At 37.2% G+C, this 22,237-nt stretch overlaps 1 protein-coding gene across 1 annotated transcript in view; it reads right to left on the bottom strand.

Moving 5' to 3' along the window:
- Positions 1 to 10,863: 10,863 nt before the first annotated feature.
- LOC115239123 (gramicidin S synthase 2-like) overlaps positions 10,864 to 22,237 on the bottom strand; it is a 21,513-nt gene continuing 10,139 nt past the window's right edge. The window contains 10 exon segments of the mRNA XM_029813482.1: positions 10,864 to 11,230; positions 11,576 to 11,805; positions 12,131 to 12,352; positions 12,475 to 12,652; positions 13,277 to 13,752; positions 13,970 to 14,191; positions 18,615 to 18,836; positions 18,955 to 19,132; positions 21,087 to 21,562; positions 21,813 to 22,020. Of these exon segments, the coding sequence (XP_029669342.1) occupies positions 11,069 to 11,230; positions 11,576 to 11,805; positions 12,131 to 12,352; positions 12,475 to 12,652; positions 13,277 to 13,752; positions 13,970 to 14,191; positions 18,615 to 18,836; positions 18,955 to 19,132; positions 21,087 to 21,562; positions 21,813 to 22,020 (2,574 nt within the window). The 3' untranslated portion in view covers positions 10,864 to 11,068.

The raw sequence follows: 22,237 nt of genomic DNA, 5'->3' as shown, positions 1-22,237 counted from the left end.
CACACACACACACACACACACACACACACACACACACACACACACACACACACACACACACACACACACACACACACACACACACACACACACACACACACACACACACACACACACACACACACACACACACACACACACACACACACACACACACACACACACACACACACACACACACACACACACACACACACACACACACACACACACACACACACACACACACACACACACACACACACACACACACACACACACACACACACACACACACACACACACACACACACACACACACACACACACACACACACACACACACACACACACACACACACACACACACACACACACACACACACACACACACACACACACACACACACACACACACACACACACACACACACACACACACACACACACACACACACACACACACACACACACACACACACACACACACACACACACACACACACACACACACACACACACACACACACACACACACACACACACACACACACACACACACACACACACACACACACACACACACACACACACACACACACACACACACACACACACACACACACACACACACACACACACACACACACACACACACACACACACACACACACACACACACACACACACACACACACACACACACACACACACACACACACACACACACACACACACACACACACACACACACACACACACACACACACACACACACACACACACACACACACACACACACACACACACACACACACACACACACACACACACACACACACACACACACACACACACACACACACACACACACACACACACACACACACACACACACACACACACACACACACACACACACACACACACACACACACACACACACACACACACACACACACACACACACACACACACACACACACACACACACACACACACACACACACACACACACACACACACACACACACACACACACACACACACACACACACACACACACACACACACACACACACACACACACACACACACACACACACACACACACACACACACACACACACACACACACACACACACACACACACACACACACACACACACACACACACACACACACACACACACACACACACACACACACACACACACACACACACACACACACACACACACACACACACACACACACACACACACACACACACACACACACACACACACACACACACACACACACACACACACACACACACACACACACACACACACACACACACACACACACACACACACACACACACACACACACACACACACACACACACACACACACACACACACACACACACACACACACACACACACACACACACACACACACACACACACACACACACACACACACACACACACACACACACACACACACACACACACACACACACACACACACACACACACACACACACACACACACACACACACACACACACACACACACACACACACACACACACACACACACACACACACACACACACACACACACACACACACACACACACACACACACACACACACACACACACACACACACACACACACACACACACACACACACACACACACACACACACACACACACACACACACACACACACACACACACACACACACACACACACACACACACACACACACACACACACACACACACACACACACACACACACACACACACACACACACACACACACACACACACACACACACACACACACACACACACACACACACACACACACACACACACACACACACACACACACACACACACACACACACACACACACACACACACACACACACACACACACACACACACACACACACACACACACACACACACACACACACACACACACACACACACACACACACACACACACACACACACACACACACACACACACACACACACACACACACACACACACACACACACACACACACACACACACACACACACACACACACACACACACACACACACACACACACACACACACACACACACACACACACACACACACACACACACACACACACACACACACACACACACACACACACACACACACACACACACACACACACACACACACACACACACACACACACACACACACACACACACACACACACACACACACACACACACACACACACACACACACACACACACACACACACACACACACACACACACACACACACACACACACACACACACACACACACACACACACACACACACACACACACACACACACACACACACACACACACACACACACACACACACACACACACACACACACACACACACACACACACACACACACACACACACACACACACACACACACACACACACACACACACACACACACACACACACACACACACACACACACACACACACACACACACACACACACACACACACACACACACACACACACACACACACACACACACACACACACACACACACACACACACACACACACACACACACACACACACACACACACACACACACACACACACACACACACACACACACACACACACACACACACACACACACACACACACACACACACACACACACACACACACACACACACACACACACACACACACACACACACACACACACACACACACACACACACACACACACACACACACACACACACACACACACACACACACACACACACACACACACACACACACACACACACACACACACACACACACACACACACACACACACACACACACACACACACACACACACACACACACACACACACACACACACACACACACACACACACACACACACACACACACACACACACACACACACACACACACACACACACACACACACACACACACACACACACACACACACACACACACACACACACACACACACACACACACACACACACACACACACACACACACACACACACACACACACACACACACACACACACACACACACACACACACACACACACACACACACACACACACACACACACACACACACACACACACACACACACACACACACACACACACACACACACACACACACACACACACACACACACACACACACACACACACACACACACACACACACACACACACACACACACACACACACACACACACACACACACACACACACACACACACACACACACACACACACACACACACACACACACACACACACACACACACACACACACACACACACACACACACACACACACACACACACACACACACACACACACACACACACACACACACACACACACACACACACACACACACACACACACACACACACACACACACACACACACACACACACACACACACACACACACACACACACACACACACACACACACACACACACACACACACACACACACACACACACACACACACACACACACACACACACACACACACACACACACACACACACACACACACACACACACACACACACACACACACACACACACACACACACACACACACACACACACACACACACACACACACACACACACACACACACACACACACACACACACACACACACACACACACACACACACACACACACACACACACACACACACACACACACACACACACACACACACACACACACACACACACACACACACACACACACACACACACACACACACACACACACACACACACACACACACACACACACACACACACACACACACACACACACACACACACACACACACACACACACACACACACACACACACACACACACACACACACACACACACACACACACACACACACACACACACACACACACACACACACACACACACACACACACACACACACACACACACACACACACACACACACACACACACACACACACACACACACACACACACACACACACACACACACACACACACACACACACACACACACACACACACACACACACACACACACACACACACACACACACACACACACACACACACACACACACACACACACACACACACACACACACACACACACACACACACACACACACACACACACACACACACACACACACACACACACACACACACACACACACACACACACACACACACACACACACACACACACACACACACACACACACACACACACACACACACACACACACACACACACACACACACACACACACACACACACACACACACACACACACACACACACACACACACACACACACACACACACACACACACACACACACACACACACACACACACACACACACACACACACACACACACACACACACACACACACACACACACACACACACACACACACACACACACACACACACACACACACACACACACACACACACACACACACACACACACACACACACACACACACACACACACACACACACACACACACACACACACACACACACACACACACACACACACACACACACACACACACACACACACACACACACACACACACACACACACACACACACACACACACACACACACACACACACACACACACACACACACACACACACACACACACACACACACACACACACACACACACACACACACACACACACACACACACACACACACACACACACACACACACACACACACACACACACACACACACACACACACACACACACACACACACACACACACACACACACACACACACACACACACACACACACACACACACACACACACACACACACACACACACACACACACACACACACACACACACACACACACACACACACACACACACACACACACACACACACACACACACACACACACACACACACACACACACACACACACACACACACACACACACACACACACACACACACACACACACACACACACACACACACACACACACACACACACACACACACACACACACACACACACACACACACACACACACACACACACACACACACACACACACACACACACACACACACACACACACACACACACACACACACACACACACACACACACACACACACACACACACACACACACACACACACACACACACACACACACACACACACACACACACACACACACACACACACACACACACACACACACACACACACACACACACACACACACACACACACACACACACACACACACACACACACACACACACACACACACACACACACACACACACACACACACACACACACACACACACACACACACACACACACACACACACACACACACACACACACACACACACACACACACACACACACACACACACACACACACACACACACACACACACACACACACACACACACACACACACACACACACACACACACACACACACACACACACACACACACACACACACACACACACACACACACACACACACACACACACACACACACACACACACACACACACACACACACACACACACACACACACACACACACACACACACACACACACACACACACACACACACACACACACACACACACACACACACACACACACACACACACACACACACACACACACACACACACACACACACACACACACACACACACACACACACACACACACACACACACACACACACACACACACACACACACACACACACACACACACACACACACACACACACACACACACACACACACACACACACACACACACACACACACACACACACACACACACACACACACACACACACACACACACACACACACACACACACACACACACACACACACACACACACACACACACACACACACACACACACACACACACACACACACACACACACACACACACACACACACACACACACACACACACACACACACACACACACACACACACACACACACACACACACACACACACACACACACACACACACACACACACACACACACACACACACACACACACACACACACACACACACACACACACACACACACACACACACACACACACACACACACACACACACACACACACACACACACACACACACACACACACACACACACACACACACACACACACACACACACACACACACACACACACACACACACACACACACACACACACACACACACACACACACACACACACACACACACACACACACACACACACACACACACACACACACACACACACACACACACACACACACACACACACACACACACACACACACACACACACACACACACACACACACACACACACACACACACACACACACACACACACACACACACACACACACACACACACACACACACACACACACACACACACACACACACACACACACACACACACACACACACACACACACACACACACACACACACACACACACACACACACACACACACACACACACACACACACACACACACACACACACACACACACACACACACACACACACACACACACACACACACACACACACACACACACACACACACACACACACACACACACACACACACACACACACACACACACACACACACACACACACACACACACACACACACACACACACACACACACACACACACACACACACACACACACACACACACACACACACACACACACACACACACACACACACACACACACACACACACACACACACACACACACACACACACACACACACACACACACACACACACACACACACACACACACACACACACACACACACACACACACACACACACACACACACACACACACACACACACACACACACACACACACACACACACACACACACACACACACACACACACACACACACACACACACACACACACACACACACACACACACACACACACACACACACACACACACACACACACACACACACACACACACACACACACACACACACACACACACACACACACACACACACACACACACACACACACACACACACACACACACACACACACACACACACACACACACACACACACACACACACACACACACACACACACACACACACACACACACACACACACACACACACACACACACACACACACACACACACACACACACACACACACACACACACACACACACACACACACACACACACACACACACACACACACACACACACACACACACACACACACACACACACACACACACACACACACACACACACACACACACACACACACACACACACACACACACACACACACACACACACACACACACACACACACACACACACACACACACACACACACACACACACACACACACACACACACACACACACACACACACACACACACACACACACACACACACACACACACACACACACACACACACACACACACACACACACACACACACACACACACACACACACACACACACACACACACACACACACACACACACACACACACACACACACACACACACACACACACACACACACACACACACACACACACACACACACACACACACACACACACACACACACACACACACACACACACACACACACACACACACACACACACACACACACACACACACACACACACACACACACACACACACACACACACACACACACACACACACACACACACACACACACACACACACACACACACACACACACACACACACACACACACACACACACACACACACACACACACACACACACACACACACACACACACACACACACACACACACACACACACACACACACACACACACACACACACACACACACACACACACACACACACACACACACACACACACACACACACACACACACACACACACACACACACACACACACACACACACACACACACACACACACACACACACACACACACACACACACACACACACACACACACACACACACACACACACACACACACACACACACACACACACACACACACACACACACACACACACACACACACACACACACACACACACACACACACACACACACACACACACACACACACACACACACACACACACACACACACACACACACACACACACACACACACACACACACACACACACACACACACACACACACACACACACACACACACACACACACACACACACACACACACACACACACACACACACACACACACACACACACACACACACACACACACACACACACACACACACACACACACACACACACACACACACACACACACACACACACACACACACACACACACACACACACACACACACACACACACACACACACACACACACACACACACACACACACACACACACACACACACACACACACACACACACACACACACACACACACACACACACACACACACACACACACACACACACACACACACACACACACACACACACACACACACACACACACACACACACACACACACACACACACACACACACACACACACACACACACACACACACACACACACACACACACACACACACACACACACACACACACACACACACACACACACACACACACACACACACACACACACACACACACACACACACACACACACACACACACACACAAACATTTTTTTATATAACGCTTAATAAAGGAGTTATTATTGAGTAAAATCTGGTCAATTAGCGCCGATTTTTAGCCGGACGCACGTCGGTGAGCCGCCCGCCTGATAGTATGCGGCGGCGCACACTTCACAGCGCGGGGCTCACTGACGTTCGCCCGGCTAAAGGTTGGCGCTGATTGGCCAGACTTTACTCAATAATAATTCCTTTATTACGCGTTATATAAAAAAATGTTACAGGACTTTTCTGTTCAGTTTACTGTGCTCTACCCACTTACAAGCGTTGGCACAATCTTTACCGGACACCCTGTATATAGATATATCTATATATATGTATGTAATATATAGCCAGAACCTTTTGCTATTCAAAGATTAAGAAAATATCAGAGAATCAAAGAGATTTTATATATAAATCAACTTTTTATCTAAACAGCTTTCGAACTTTTTGGCATTAAATCGACTATTCTTATTTTTATAGCTAGTTAAAATTAAAATTAGAATCGGTGTATCTAAGAAATCTATAAAAAAGTGTATGTTTTTAAATTTAACAAAATTCTAATTTTTTATCACTTTTAAATTTCTGTCTGTGAATTGTTTCATCTTTTTTAGTGTTATGACATAATTACACGTTTATTGACATATTCTACATTTGTGCAAAACTTCAAATATTCTTTCTTTGCTTTCTTTATATCAGAATTTGCAAAGAAATAAATTTATCAGAATAGAAATTATATATTCAAAAAATTCAATGTTGGAATATTTTTAGAATCACTATAAAATTCAAATAATAATGCTGATTGTAATTTATATAGTTATATGTATATATAACAGAAAATTTTATTTTTTTAAGAATTGATTTTTAAGTTTTATTTTGATTTAATTTTTATTTTGAGAAATTTGTTTTTAATTAATGTTTATTCTATTTATAGAAACATGCAGATATAAATTGAAATTATAATTAATCTAATAAAAATATATCTTTTTTGTCTCTTACTTGCAAACGATTACTCTGAAGCGTAAACAAAGTGATCTGAATCGGAACTTGTAGGAAGGCACTCAATTCGCAACCCACTTTCATAAGAAGAAATATATTATCACGTTTGAGACCTAATGTATACATTAACGATATCGACATTAGCATACCATTTATGCAACAACACCATCGAAATATTTTGTCACGAATTTTTTGATATTTTGTGGCCTTTATTGGAAGTGGCCAGCAACAAGCAAACGTTAGATCTACTTTTAGAAAAGCAAGAACTTTTTCTAGTGTCAATATCTCTGTCATAATAAAATCTCACGGACTATTATGGACAGAAAATAATGTATCTTATTACGATTTGTATTGAACTGTCTTTACAGTATTTTTCCGAGAATTCGCGGAAAGAAAAATCGCGCGAAGAGCGAGGAGAAAACGCATATTGAACGCTTAAGTTGCACCTATATTGCATTCATTTATATTTTATAAACGTAAAACGTAAAGTATTTTCTCTAGTAAGGGGGATGCGGGTAAAATTATGTAATGACGGAAATTATGAGAAAGACGGCAGAAAGAAATGATAAGTTACACAAGAGATATGTACCTGCATATGTAAATTTTATAATTTTTTTCGATACTTAAATATCAGTATCGATTTAAATTCAATGAAAAAGTATTTTTTTTTTTGCCAGTTCAAATGATTGGATCTATCTAAACGGATAAAGAAAAAGAAGTGCGTAATTGTAAGAAAGAAAATTTGAAGATAAGCGCGAATCTCTATTAACCCTTATCTCTTTATTAACTTTATTTAAATTAACACGCAAATCATGACATATTATAAAAACCACTAAATCTATTTCTATAATTATGCATTCTATTTTTGAGGGATTAAAAAATAAATAAATCACTCTGTTGTATACACATATATATTCCATTTCTTATTGTCTTTAAATATATGTATTTAATCCATTTCTATTTATCTATAATTTGGAAAAGTTTTCTAACGATATATGTATGTATAAATTTTATAAATGCCCGGTTACATGGAAAAGATTAAATTATAATTATGTAATTTTATGATAATAAATATAAAAAATATAATTAGTCTTTTCTTTTTACTCTACAGCTAGTTTCTTAGCCATAGCTTTTAATTCTTTCTTCGCAATTTTTCCTGAAATTGTATGTGGTAAAGCATTCAGAAATATCACTCCACCACGAAGCCTGCATTGATCCATCATGTTATTTGCTACCAAGTCTATTAATTCTTGTTCCATCACCTACACATACACAATTTAATTATTACAACATAGCATACTTGATTTTATAAAACATTTTATACTCTACATTAAAAAATAATCTATAAAAATAATTATCTTAACGTACATATGCCATTAATCTTTAAATTAATCTGCAATTTATTATAAGAAAAGGAAATAGAAATTTACACTCAATAACGTGTTTAAAAAATCAAATAATCTTGACAATAGATTTATTAAAAAAATTTTATTATAAAAATTTTTGAAGATTAAAATTTTGATGCAATTGATAAATTATGAGGTAAAATATTTCTATTTTGTGAATACTTGCTCTGTAGCTTCATCATATTTGCAACAAGATTGTACCTCGGCTCCCGGCATCTTGGTGACATAAGCAATAGGATGTTCATCATCTGTTGTATGAGGAATTGCTGTTACTGCAACTTCAAACACTGCTGGATGCGATAATAAGACACTCTCGATTTCTCCAGGTGAGATTTGGTATCCTCTGTATTTTATAAGATCCTTTATTCTGTCCATAACAAAGAGTTCTCCATCTTTATCAATATAACCAATGTCACCCGAATGCAGCCACCCTACAAGAAACTTGAACTTATTTTCATGGTATTATTACTACATGTGATATTATTACTACATGTGATATTACTACTACCCGGGAAAAAATGATCAAATCAGATCGAATCAAATCAAATTAGATCAAATTGGATATAAAAACAGATCTGATTAGATATAATTTGATCTGATTTGATCTGATCATTTTTTCCCGGATAGATATTTTGTTAGATTACTTTGTTAGAGATTACTTAGGCTCATAATCTTAACAATATGTGTCAAGATCAAAGTCCTTTAGAAAGGAAAGAGAGTACACTACTAATATGAAAATTTGCATAGTTTTTTTACCTTGTTCATCAACAGTATTTTTTGTTGCTTCAAGATTTCTGTAATAGCCATTCATCATGAACGCCGTCTTTATCCACAATTCTCCCAACTGATTTGGGCCAAGAACCTTTTCGCTTATTGGGTCCACAATTTTTATTTGTACATTCTGGAGTACTGTTCCGCAAGATCCATTCTTATGATTTGAGCTCTGCATTGTCCCGAATCCACCGAGTTCTGTCATCCCTAAAAACAAGAGATAGATGGTTAAATTTTCACTAATATTTTGTTGCTAAATATTTTGTGTCTCTTATTATATATATTATTATGTTTATAAAATATATAATTATATTAGAATAATAACCTACCAAAAATTTGTAATAATTGGACATGTGGTAAGATACATTTTATTTCTTCCTGTACTTTCACATTAATTAGTGCACCACTGAAGAGTATGACTTTTAAAGATGATAATGAAAATTCCTTTATATAACCCGCTTTAAGAATCCGGTTGACCATACTCGTGCTTAGAAAAGTCACAGTTATCTAATAATAAAATCAAGAAAGATTTATGCTTTTGCATTATATTATTACCATATATACAAAAATATAAAATGTGCGTATATTAATTAATTAATTTAATAAATAACATTATGATAGTATGTAAAAATGATTTTTTGGTATTGTAACTTGAATTTATTTAAATTATTATAATAATATTTTAGCATGTGAATAATCGTTATAATAAACACTTCTCTTACTCACAAATGCAAGTTTTCGGATGACGTAAAGATTTTACAAAATGTAATAATATATAATAAAAATTTTCCTAAGAGAGATAAATTTACACAATATTAAAAACTTAAATTTTGCTTAAACAATACATCATCTAATTAAAATATTTTTGCAAATCGAATAGTAACATCATTACTATTATTTATAAAACATTTTTTTAGCAAGCTGCAGTCATGCTAACATGTCTCAGTTATTATTTTGAAGTTAGAAAGAGACAAATTAAAAATTGTTCGCGCGCATTTATGACAATAGATAAAGAAAAAAAGTCTTTTATCCTTTACATAAAGAATTTTTTGTCTTTTATCTTTTACGTAAAGTGAAAGATAAACCTTATTGCAAGCAGTGTTATCGTAAATTTATCTTCACGACTCTCACCTTGTATTTTTCGATTAATAGGCATATCATTTCTTCGTCGAATTCCGGATAAAGAATTATTTTGGCACCTTGCGCGATCGCCATCAAATTCATTATTATCCCGGTTATCCAATAAAGTGATGAAAACCAAATCGACACTGCATTGGTAAAATCTATATTTTTATTCTCACTCATATACAACAGACAGTAATTAGATAATTCAACGGCCTTTGGCATTCCCGTGGTGCCTGACGAGTGCATGATACACATTGTTTTTTTCATGTCATTGCACTCGATATACTGGAAAGTCGCCACTTTCGCATCACTGTACATGCTCAAAATGTCGGAAAACGAGATTGCATCGAAGTGATCGCCGTAAATCACAACAGTGGTATTGCTGTTGCTCATTTTTACCGCGCTCAAGATAACGTTTGCGGATTTCTCGGTGCAGAATATTACTTTCGGAGTAGTCAGCTTCATAACATGCAGCGTGTTTTCTAATGAAAAATACGGCATAATTAATAAAGACTACGTAAAATAAAGAAAAACGGTAAATGAGATAAATAATACGTAGATGATTACATAATTAAATAATAAATAAGATAAAATATAATTAATTTAAAACTAGATAAAATAATATTCGCCATTGTTGGAATTAAATTATTTCAAATATAACGTAACAATGTTTTTAATTGTCACTGAAGAAGAACTCACGCAAATCCATGTTCTCGTTCCACGGATTAAAGATTGCGTTGATATAAATTGCTGCCAAGCAGGGTACGATGGAATTGAAATGATTATTTGTGCACACACTGACAACGTCGTTGAGTTTAATTCCTTGTTCTTGTAGCCACAACGCACATCTTAGGATTTTATCTTGTAACTCCGTATACGTAACTACTTGTTCAGTGCATGCATCCAACTATAACATTATTGCTATTATATAGAGTATCTTAAAATCACCAAACGTGCATTTTATTATAAATTGTTTAGTCATAATTAAAATGACATTGGATGGTTTTAAAGTATGTCTCGTGTAATTCTTAGAAAATATTAGTGTACTTGTTATGAAATTAATATCCAAATTGTACAAAATTGTACAATTGTACAAAATTCATGTTTCTATTTTCTTAGAGACGCTGGAATTCCTTGAGGATCAAAATAAATGATTTTTAATATTGCATATAATTGTAAACTATTAGCAATATGACTGTCAGTTTTAGACATACGGTTACAAATGATATTGATGATATTATATAAAATGTAGCCATTTTTGTGTCTGGTTCTTATTAGTTCAATATTGTATTTTAATTATATTAATTTTTAACATTTTTTCTGTCCATGCGTAATGATTCGATTACTTCAACATAGCATAAAAATTTGCTGATAAAGAAAATTGTTTTTCTGCATATAGTTGTAATGATATTGCATAGCAAAGAAGACATATTCTTATCCTTAAGGAATACTATAACATTTTAACGGTTTTTTAAAATAATATTTTCACTTTTAATTCTGTATCTAATGCTTAAATAATATATAAATTTTTGCTTTATATACACTTAATTGTTTATGAGAGCATATCTTAGAGGAAGATACAAGAACATAAATCTATGTTAATAATATCTTAAAAACATATTGATAGAAGAGTGATTAATGATAAGATAAATCTCTCATTATCTATTATCATTACAAAACATTCAATATTGATATCATATGTAAATATTGACTTACGTGTACGATTTTATCGCCATGACTTTTAATCTTATCCCAAATTATTTCTCCAATACTCTTGTAATTATACGTAGACTTTATCTCTCCCTTGTAAACGTTATTTTCAACAGTAAAAGTCTGAAAATAATAAATAAATTTGATAATAAAAAAAAACGATACAAATCTTTGCATGCCTTTGTAGCATACACACAAATATGCGTCTCGTGTTTTTAATCTATATGTCTTACGCCATATTGGCAGCGACTTTTTGTTTAAATATTATATAAAAATATTAATCATAATATATGCGTGCGCGCATGTTTTTGTACTTACCCTTGAGTCGTTCGTAGCCATTTCGCTGAATATATTGGAGTTTTAGATCCTAGATATGAAATGTTAAAAACAATAAAACGGCGATGTAGCAACTCTCTCTTTCTTTTACCTCTCTCTCTATTAATATATTAAATAAAATATTTATATAAAATGTTTGGATTCGAAGAATGTATTGTATAATCTAATATAACATAGTATACATAATAAGAATTTTTATATGAAATATTTAAATTAAATGTCAACGATTAAAATAATGATTTAAGAAAATTTCTTAAATAAATTTCTTATATTTTTATTTTCATATTTATTTGTCAAAACACAAACACACACACACACACACACACACACAGATGTTATCACCTAAGCACCTGAGATAAAATTAAAGTATTTCTACATTGAAAAATATAAAGATATATGTCGTCATAAAAATTAAAATTTGCTAAAATGAGATTAAATACATATTGACAATAAATTAGATTTGCACACAATAATACGATACATTAATAAATATTGCAATAAAAAAACATACCAATCTTTCGAAAACAAAACGTAGTTTTGTGCACAGCTTCTTATTGATCACTTGTCTCGAAAAGTCTAATTAAATTTCTATTTACACGATACAATGTTAACTTGTTTCTTTAATTAATCGCATACTGCTCACGAAGAAAGCTTTTCTATTATGAGTAATGTCATGATGTGAATACGCTTTAAAAAGTGTTTAAACCGATATATCGTGACTGTACGAAAACTCACAGTGTTCTATCATCCGCGATTGTACTCGGAGTGTGAGTCATTGCGCGATGTAACTGTTACACTAAATAATAAGAAGTCGTTCTCTCTCTCCTCCTATTTTTGCTCTACTTCCATATACACATGAGATAAGAGAGAAAAAAATAAACTCTGGATTAGTACCACTACTGTAGCCAATACTGCAGCTATAAATAACAAACCTTGAACTTCAAACTATTAAAATAAAACAAACGCATATATTGAGCAAGAAATAGTAGTAATGTAACGATATATGTAAAATAATATTTTTAAATTAAATATTTCTATAATTATTTTCAATTACTTTTTAATTATTTATTTTTAATTATACATATTTTTAAATTATTTTAAAAATATATTTGTATTACATATTTTTTATTTTTTTTCTAAAAAACACGAAACATATATATTTAGATACGATATATTCGATAACTGTTCCGTCTCGCATATTATCATTTTCTTGCAGCTTTGTAATTTTTTTAAGTATAACGATTTGTTATCAATATGCTTATTATCTCTCTTTTGCTGTTCCATATATGACTATTATACACTTACGTAAATGCTATAAATTTATTTCTCATTTTACTTAAAAAAAATTTTAAATATGTGCGTGTTGGAGAAAAAATATTCATTTCACACACACATTCTCTCTCTCTTTTATATTCATAAACTTATTGCTAACTTATATTGATGCTCGTCACATACTAAAGCGGAGCATATCAGAGAAGAAAACTGATTTTTTGTTGAACATGTAAATCGATCGAATAGCATAGGTTTTTCTTACGAGTCTCAATAATCGAAATTATATAAACTCAAAGTAAAGAGCAGCCACATTTATTTCAAATACCGCATACGTATATCACTTATTCTTGATTGCCGTCTTTCAATTTCTTTTTCGAGTAATTGCTTTCTAACATTGTTACTGCTATTGCTATAAATTGCTATAAATACGGTTTGTAACTCTAATCGATTTAATGGAATCGCGTACATTATTCCTTATTGCAAATCATTTTTTTCCTTATTTTTAAATCTAGAATATATAATTTTATAATAAGGAAAAATTTGAAATAAAAAAATAGAATAAAAATATTATATTAAGAAATATATAATTTACTATTAATAATTCAGAAAGTTCAGATATTTACGATCAGTTTGAGAAAAGAGAAAGTGGGAGGCAGGGAGAGAGAATACTTATAAAAAAATTAACTAAAAGAATGAGAAAAAATATTTCTTATGAAGAAAAAGTTAAGTATTAAAATAAAAAAAAAACGCTTTTTTTATCAATTATAGAATTAATTTATTATTCTTGTAATTAAATATAATAATTATATTATTAAGTATAATTGTTATTATTAATTATATATATAAATATAATAATTGGTAATCATAAAAATATAAATATAATTCATTATTTTATTCAGCTGTTAGTTTTTTAGCCATTGTTTTCAATTCTTTCCTGGCGATTTTTCCTGAACTTGTATAGGGAAAAGCATCTAGAAATATCACTCCAGCACGAAGTTTATACTGATCTATCATGTTATTCGCCACCAAGTCTATTAATTCTTGCTCCGTCACCTACACATATAACAATAATTGTATATTCTCTCAATAATTATACAAGGTGTACCAAAAATCTTAATACAAAAAAATGGAAGTGATTTCTTATGCAAATGCAAGTCAACGAGTATAAGAAATCACTTCCATTCGTTAGTTAAGTGCGCATAAACTCAAGTGCGCGCAAAATATGTAAAATCGATTTTTTCAAAAACAAAGCCTTGTATAAAAAAAATTTGATGTTTTCAATTTGCATTTGTATAATAAATTGCATCCATATTACTTGCACCACGATTTCTGATATCCTTAGTATAATTAATATTTAAATTAACTTACATGTATTAATCTAAGACATATTTATTATATTAATAAATAAAATTTATACACACTTATTCTAATATGTTTAAAGAAGCAAAAGAATTAGAAAAAAAATCTTAAAAATAAATTTATTAAAAATTGTATTATATACATATATATAAAAATTTTTAAAGAAATTATTTGAACGATTTACAAAACTTTTCAATTCGCGATTGCTAAGGTATTATTTCATAGAATCTTGCTCGGTGATCTCATAATTACAACAAGATTGTACCTTTGCATCGGGTCTTTTAGTAACATAAGCAAGAGGATGTTCATCATCTGTTGCATGAGGCACTGCTATTACTGCAACTTCCAACACAGCTGGATGTGACGATAAGACACCTTCAATTTCCCCAGGTGAAATTTGATATCCTCTGTACTTTATAAGCTCTTTTATCCTATCGATAACGAAAAGTTCCCCGTCTTCATCGAAATAACCGATGTCACCCGAATGCAGCCATCCTAAAAAAATTCAAACATACTTTATGGGATATTTTATTATTATTAATCAAATGTAGGTTACATAATTTATTGACATATATAATTATTTTACATAAATAACATTAATTTAAATTAATTAAATATTACTGACAGAGTTACGCGCGTGCGCACATAAAGAGAAATGTTTTTTTACCTTTTTCGTCAATAGTATTTTTTGTCGCTTCAGGGTTCCTGTAGTAGCCATTCATCATGTAAGCCGTCTTTATCCATAATTCTCCTGGTTTATTCGGTCCAAGGACTTTCCCGTTTTCTGGGTCTACGGTCTTCATTTGCACATTTTCAACTACCGTTCCGCAAGACCCATCTTTGTGATGCAAAAGCTGCATTGTCCCAACTCCAGCGATTTCTGTCATTCCTAAAAACACAAGATAAGTAATCGAATTTTTAAAATAAATCTTTTTATTTATTAGATATTGTTTATTATATATTAATATTATATTTATAATATTTCATTACATTAGAATGATACCTACCGTAAGTTTGTAACATTTGAACATGCGGTAAAATACGTCTCATTTCTTTTTGTGTTTTTGGCTTGATTATTGCACCGCCACAATGTATGACTTTCAAAGATGATAATGAATACTTCTTTACATAGCCCGCCTTAAAAAATCGGTTAATCATGCTCGTGCTTAGGACAATCATTGTTATCTGAATAGCAAAATGAAAAAAAAAATCATTCATGTTTTTGCATTGCAATGTGACAGTCATATGAAAATATAAAATATGTTATGTAATTTATCGAATAAACATGCATTATAACAGTATGCAAGAAGAGAATATTTTCAATATTTTGGAAACTTGTGTGTGTAATTTAAATTGTAAAGTCTTAACACGCGATTTGTTGCGATGGTAGACATTTCCTATATTAATGCAAGTCTTCATATGATAAATGAGTTTAACAGCAAATTAATAACATTCTTCTAAAAATAATAAATTTATGTAATGTTGAATACATCAAATTTCTTTGTTTAAAAAAAGTACTTAATTTTATCACGGAATAATTTTGTGAGCAAGAGCAACATTATTTTCATATTACAGTTTATGAAAAGATTTCTATCTACAAGTTTACTTCTACTATCTACAAGTACTTCTAATATCTCTCTCAGCTATTATTGTTTTTAAATCAAAGGAAGATACAGACATATTTAAAAATATTTACTCTTACAACTTCAGAGAAAAAATCTTTTATAAATGAAATAAATGATAATTTTGCTGCACAAGCAATATTACAGCAATCTTCTCCGTTAGCTTATTCTCACCTTGTATTTCTCAATCAGTCGATATGTCATCTCTTCATCAAATTCCGGATATAGAATCACTTTGGCGCCCTGCACGATCGATTTTAGATTCATCATTATCCCGCTAAACCAGAATAATGATGAGAACCACATTGACACCACATTGGTCATATTTATGTTGTTATCCTCGCTGAGGAGTAATAGACTGTAATAGGATATTTCAACGCCCTTTGGCATCCCCGTGGTGCCTGACGAGTGCACGATGTACGCCGTTTGCTTGATGTCATCGACCTCGACATATTGAAAATTTGCTACTTCCGCATCGCTGTACATGTTCAAAATGTCGGAAAATGAGATCATCCCAGGATGATCGCCGAAAATCACAATCGTAGAATTGCAGTTACTCTCTTTTATTGCGCTCGAGATGACGTTCACGGGTCGCTCGCTGCAGAAGATTATTTTCGGAGTAGTCAGCTTCCTAAAATGCAGCGCGGTTTCTAACAATAAATAACGCATAATTAATAAAAGCTACACATATCAAATAAAAAACACTAAATAAAATAAGCAATACATAGACGTGCGTTATTACACAACTAACAATAAATAATAAATAAAATAAGATCTAATTAATTTAACATAGATAAAATTATATTTACTGTGGTTGGAATTATATTATCTCTGATTATTTATTTATTAATCGAATATAACATAACAACGTTTTTTTTTTAACGTGCTTAGGACAATCATTGTTATCTGAATAGCAAAATGAAAAAAAAAATCATTCATGTTTTTGCATTGCAATGTGACAGTCATATGAAAATATAAAATATGTTATGTAATTTATCGAATAAACATGCATTATAACAGTATACAAAAAGATAATATTTTTAATATTTTGAAAACTTTTGTGTGTAATTTAAATTGTAAAGTCTTAACACGCGATTTGTTGCGATGGTAGACATTTCCTATATTAATGCAAGTCTTCATATGATAAATGAGTTTAACAGCAAATTAATAACATTCTTCTAAAAATAATAAATTTATGTAATGTTGAATACATCAAATTTCTTTGTTTAAAAAAAGTACTTAATTTTATCACGGAATAATTTTGTGAGCAAGAGCAACATTATTTTCATATTACAGTTTATGAAAAGATTTCTATCTACAAGTTTACTTCTACTATCTACAAGTACTTCTAATATCTCTCTCAGCTATTATTGTTTTTAAATCAAAGGAAGATACAGACATATTTAAAAATATTTACTCTTACAACTTCAGAGAAAAAATCTTTTATAAATGAAATAAATGATACTTTTGCTGCACAAGCAATATTACAGCAATCTTCTCCGTTAGCTTATTCTCACCTTGTATTTCTCAATCAGTCGATATGTCATCTCTTCATCAAATTCCGGATATAGAATCACTTTGGCGCCCTGCACGATCGATTTTAGATTCATCATTATCCCGCTAAACCAGAATAATGATGAGAACCACATTGACACCACATTGGTCATATTTATGTTGTTATCCTCGCTGAGGAGTAATAGACTGTAATAGGATATTTCAACGCCCTTTGGCATCCCCGTGGTGCCTGACGAGTGCACGATGTACGCCGTTTGCTTGATGTCATCGACCTCGACATATTGAAAATTTGCTACTTCCGCATCGCTGTACATGTTCAAAATGTCGGAAAATGAGATCATCCCAGGATGATCGCCGAAAATCACAATCGTAGAATTGCAGTTACTCTCTTTTATTGCGCTCGAGATGACGTTCACGGGTCGCTCGCTGCAGAAGATTATTTTCGGAGTAGTCAGCTTCCTAAAATGCAGCGCGGTTTCTAACAATAAATAACGCATAATTAATAAAAGCTACACATATCAAATAAAAAACACTAAATAAAATAAGCAATACATAGACGTGCGTTATTACACAACTAACAATAAATAATAAATAAAATAAGATCTAATTAATTTAACATAGATAAAATTATATTTACTGTGGTTGGAATTATATTATCTCTGATTATTTATTTATTAATCGAATATAACGTAACGTTTTTTTTTAACTGTCATCGCAAAAGAGCTTACGCAAATCCATGTTCTCGTCCCACGGATTAAAGATCGCGTTGACATAAATTGCCGCCAAGCAAGGCACGATGGAATTGAGATGATTTTTTGTGCACACACTGACAACATCGCCGGATTTAATTCCTTGTTCTTGTAGCCACAACGCGCATCTTACAACTTTGTCTTGTAACTCCGCGTACGTAACCACTTGTTCAGTGCATGCGTCCAACTATAACATTATTGCTATTATGTAGAGTATCTTAAACCAAACGTGCGTTTTATTGTGAATTTTATAGTCATAATTAAAATGGCATTGAATGGATCTGAAATACCTTTTGCACTTTCTCGAAAATGTTTACTTGATACGAAATGAATATGCAAATTGTATTTGATAATATTAAAAATAAATGATTGTAAATTGATATTATTTAACTATTATATATATA

The sequence above is a fragment of the Formica exsecta genome, unplaced genomic scaffold (assembly GCF_003651465.1).
Source record: "Formica exsecta isolate Colony F162 unplaced genomic scaffold, ASM365146v1 scaffold365, whole genome shotgun sequence".
Classification (NCBI taxonomy): domain Eukaryota; kingdom Metazoa; phylum Arthropoda; class Insecta; order Hymenoptera; family Formicidae; genus Formica; species Formica exsecta.
Note: the sequence above shows the minus strand (reverse complement) of the source record. Positions and strands in the feature narration are given on the sequence as shown.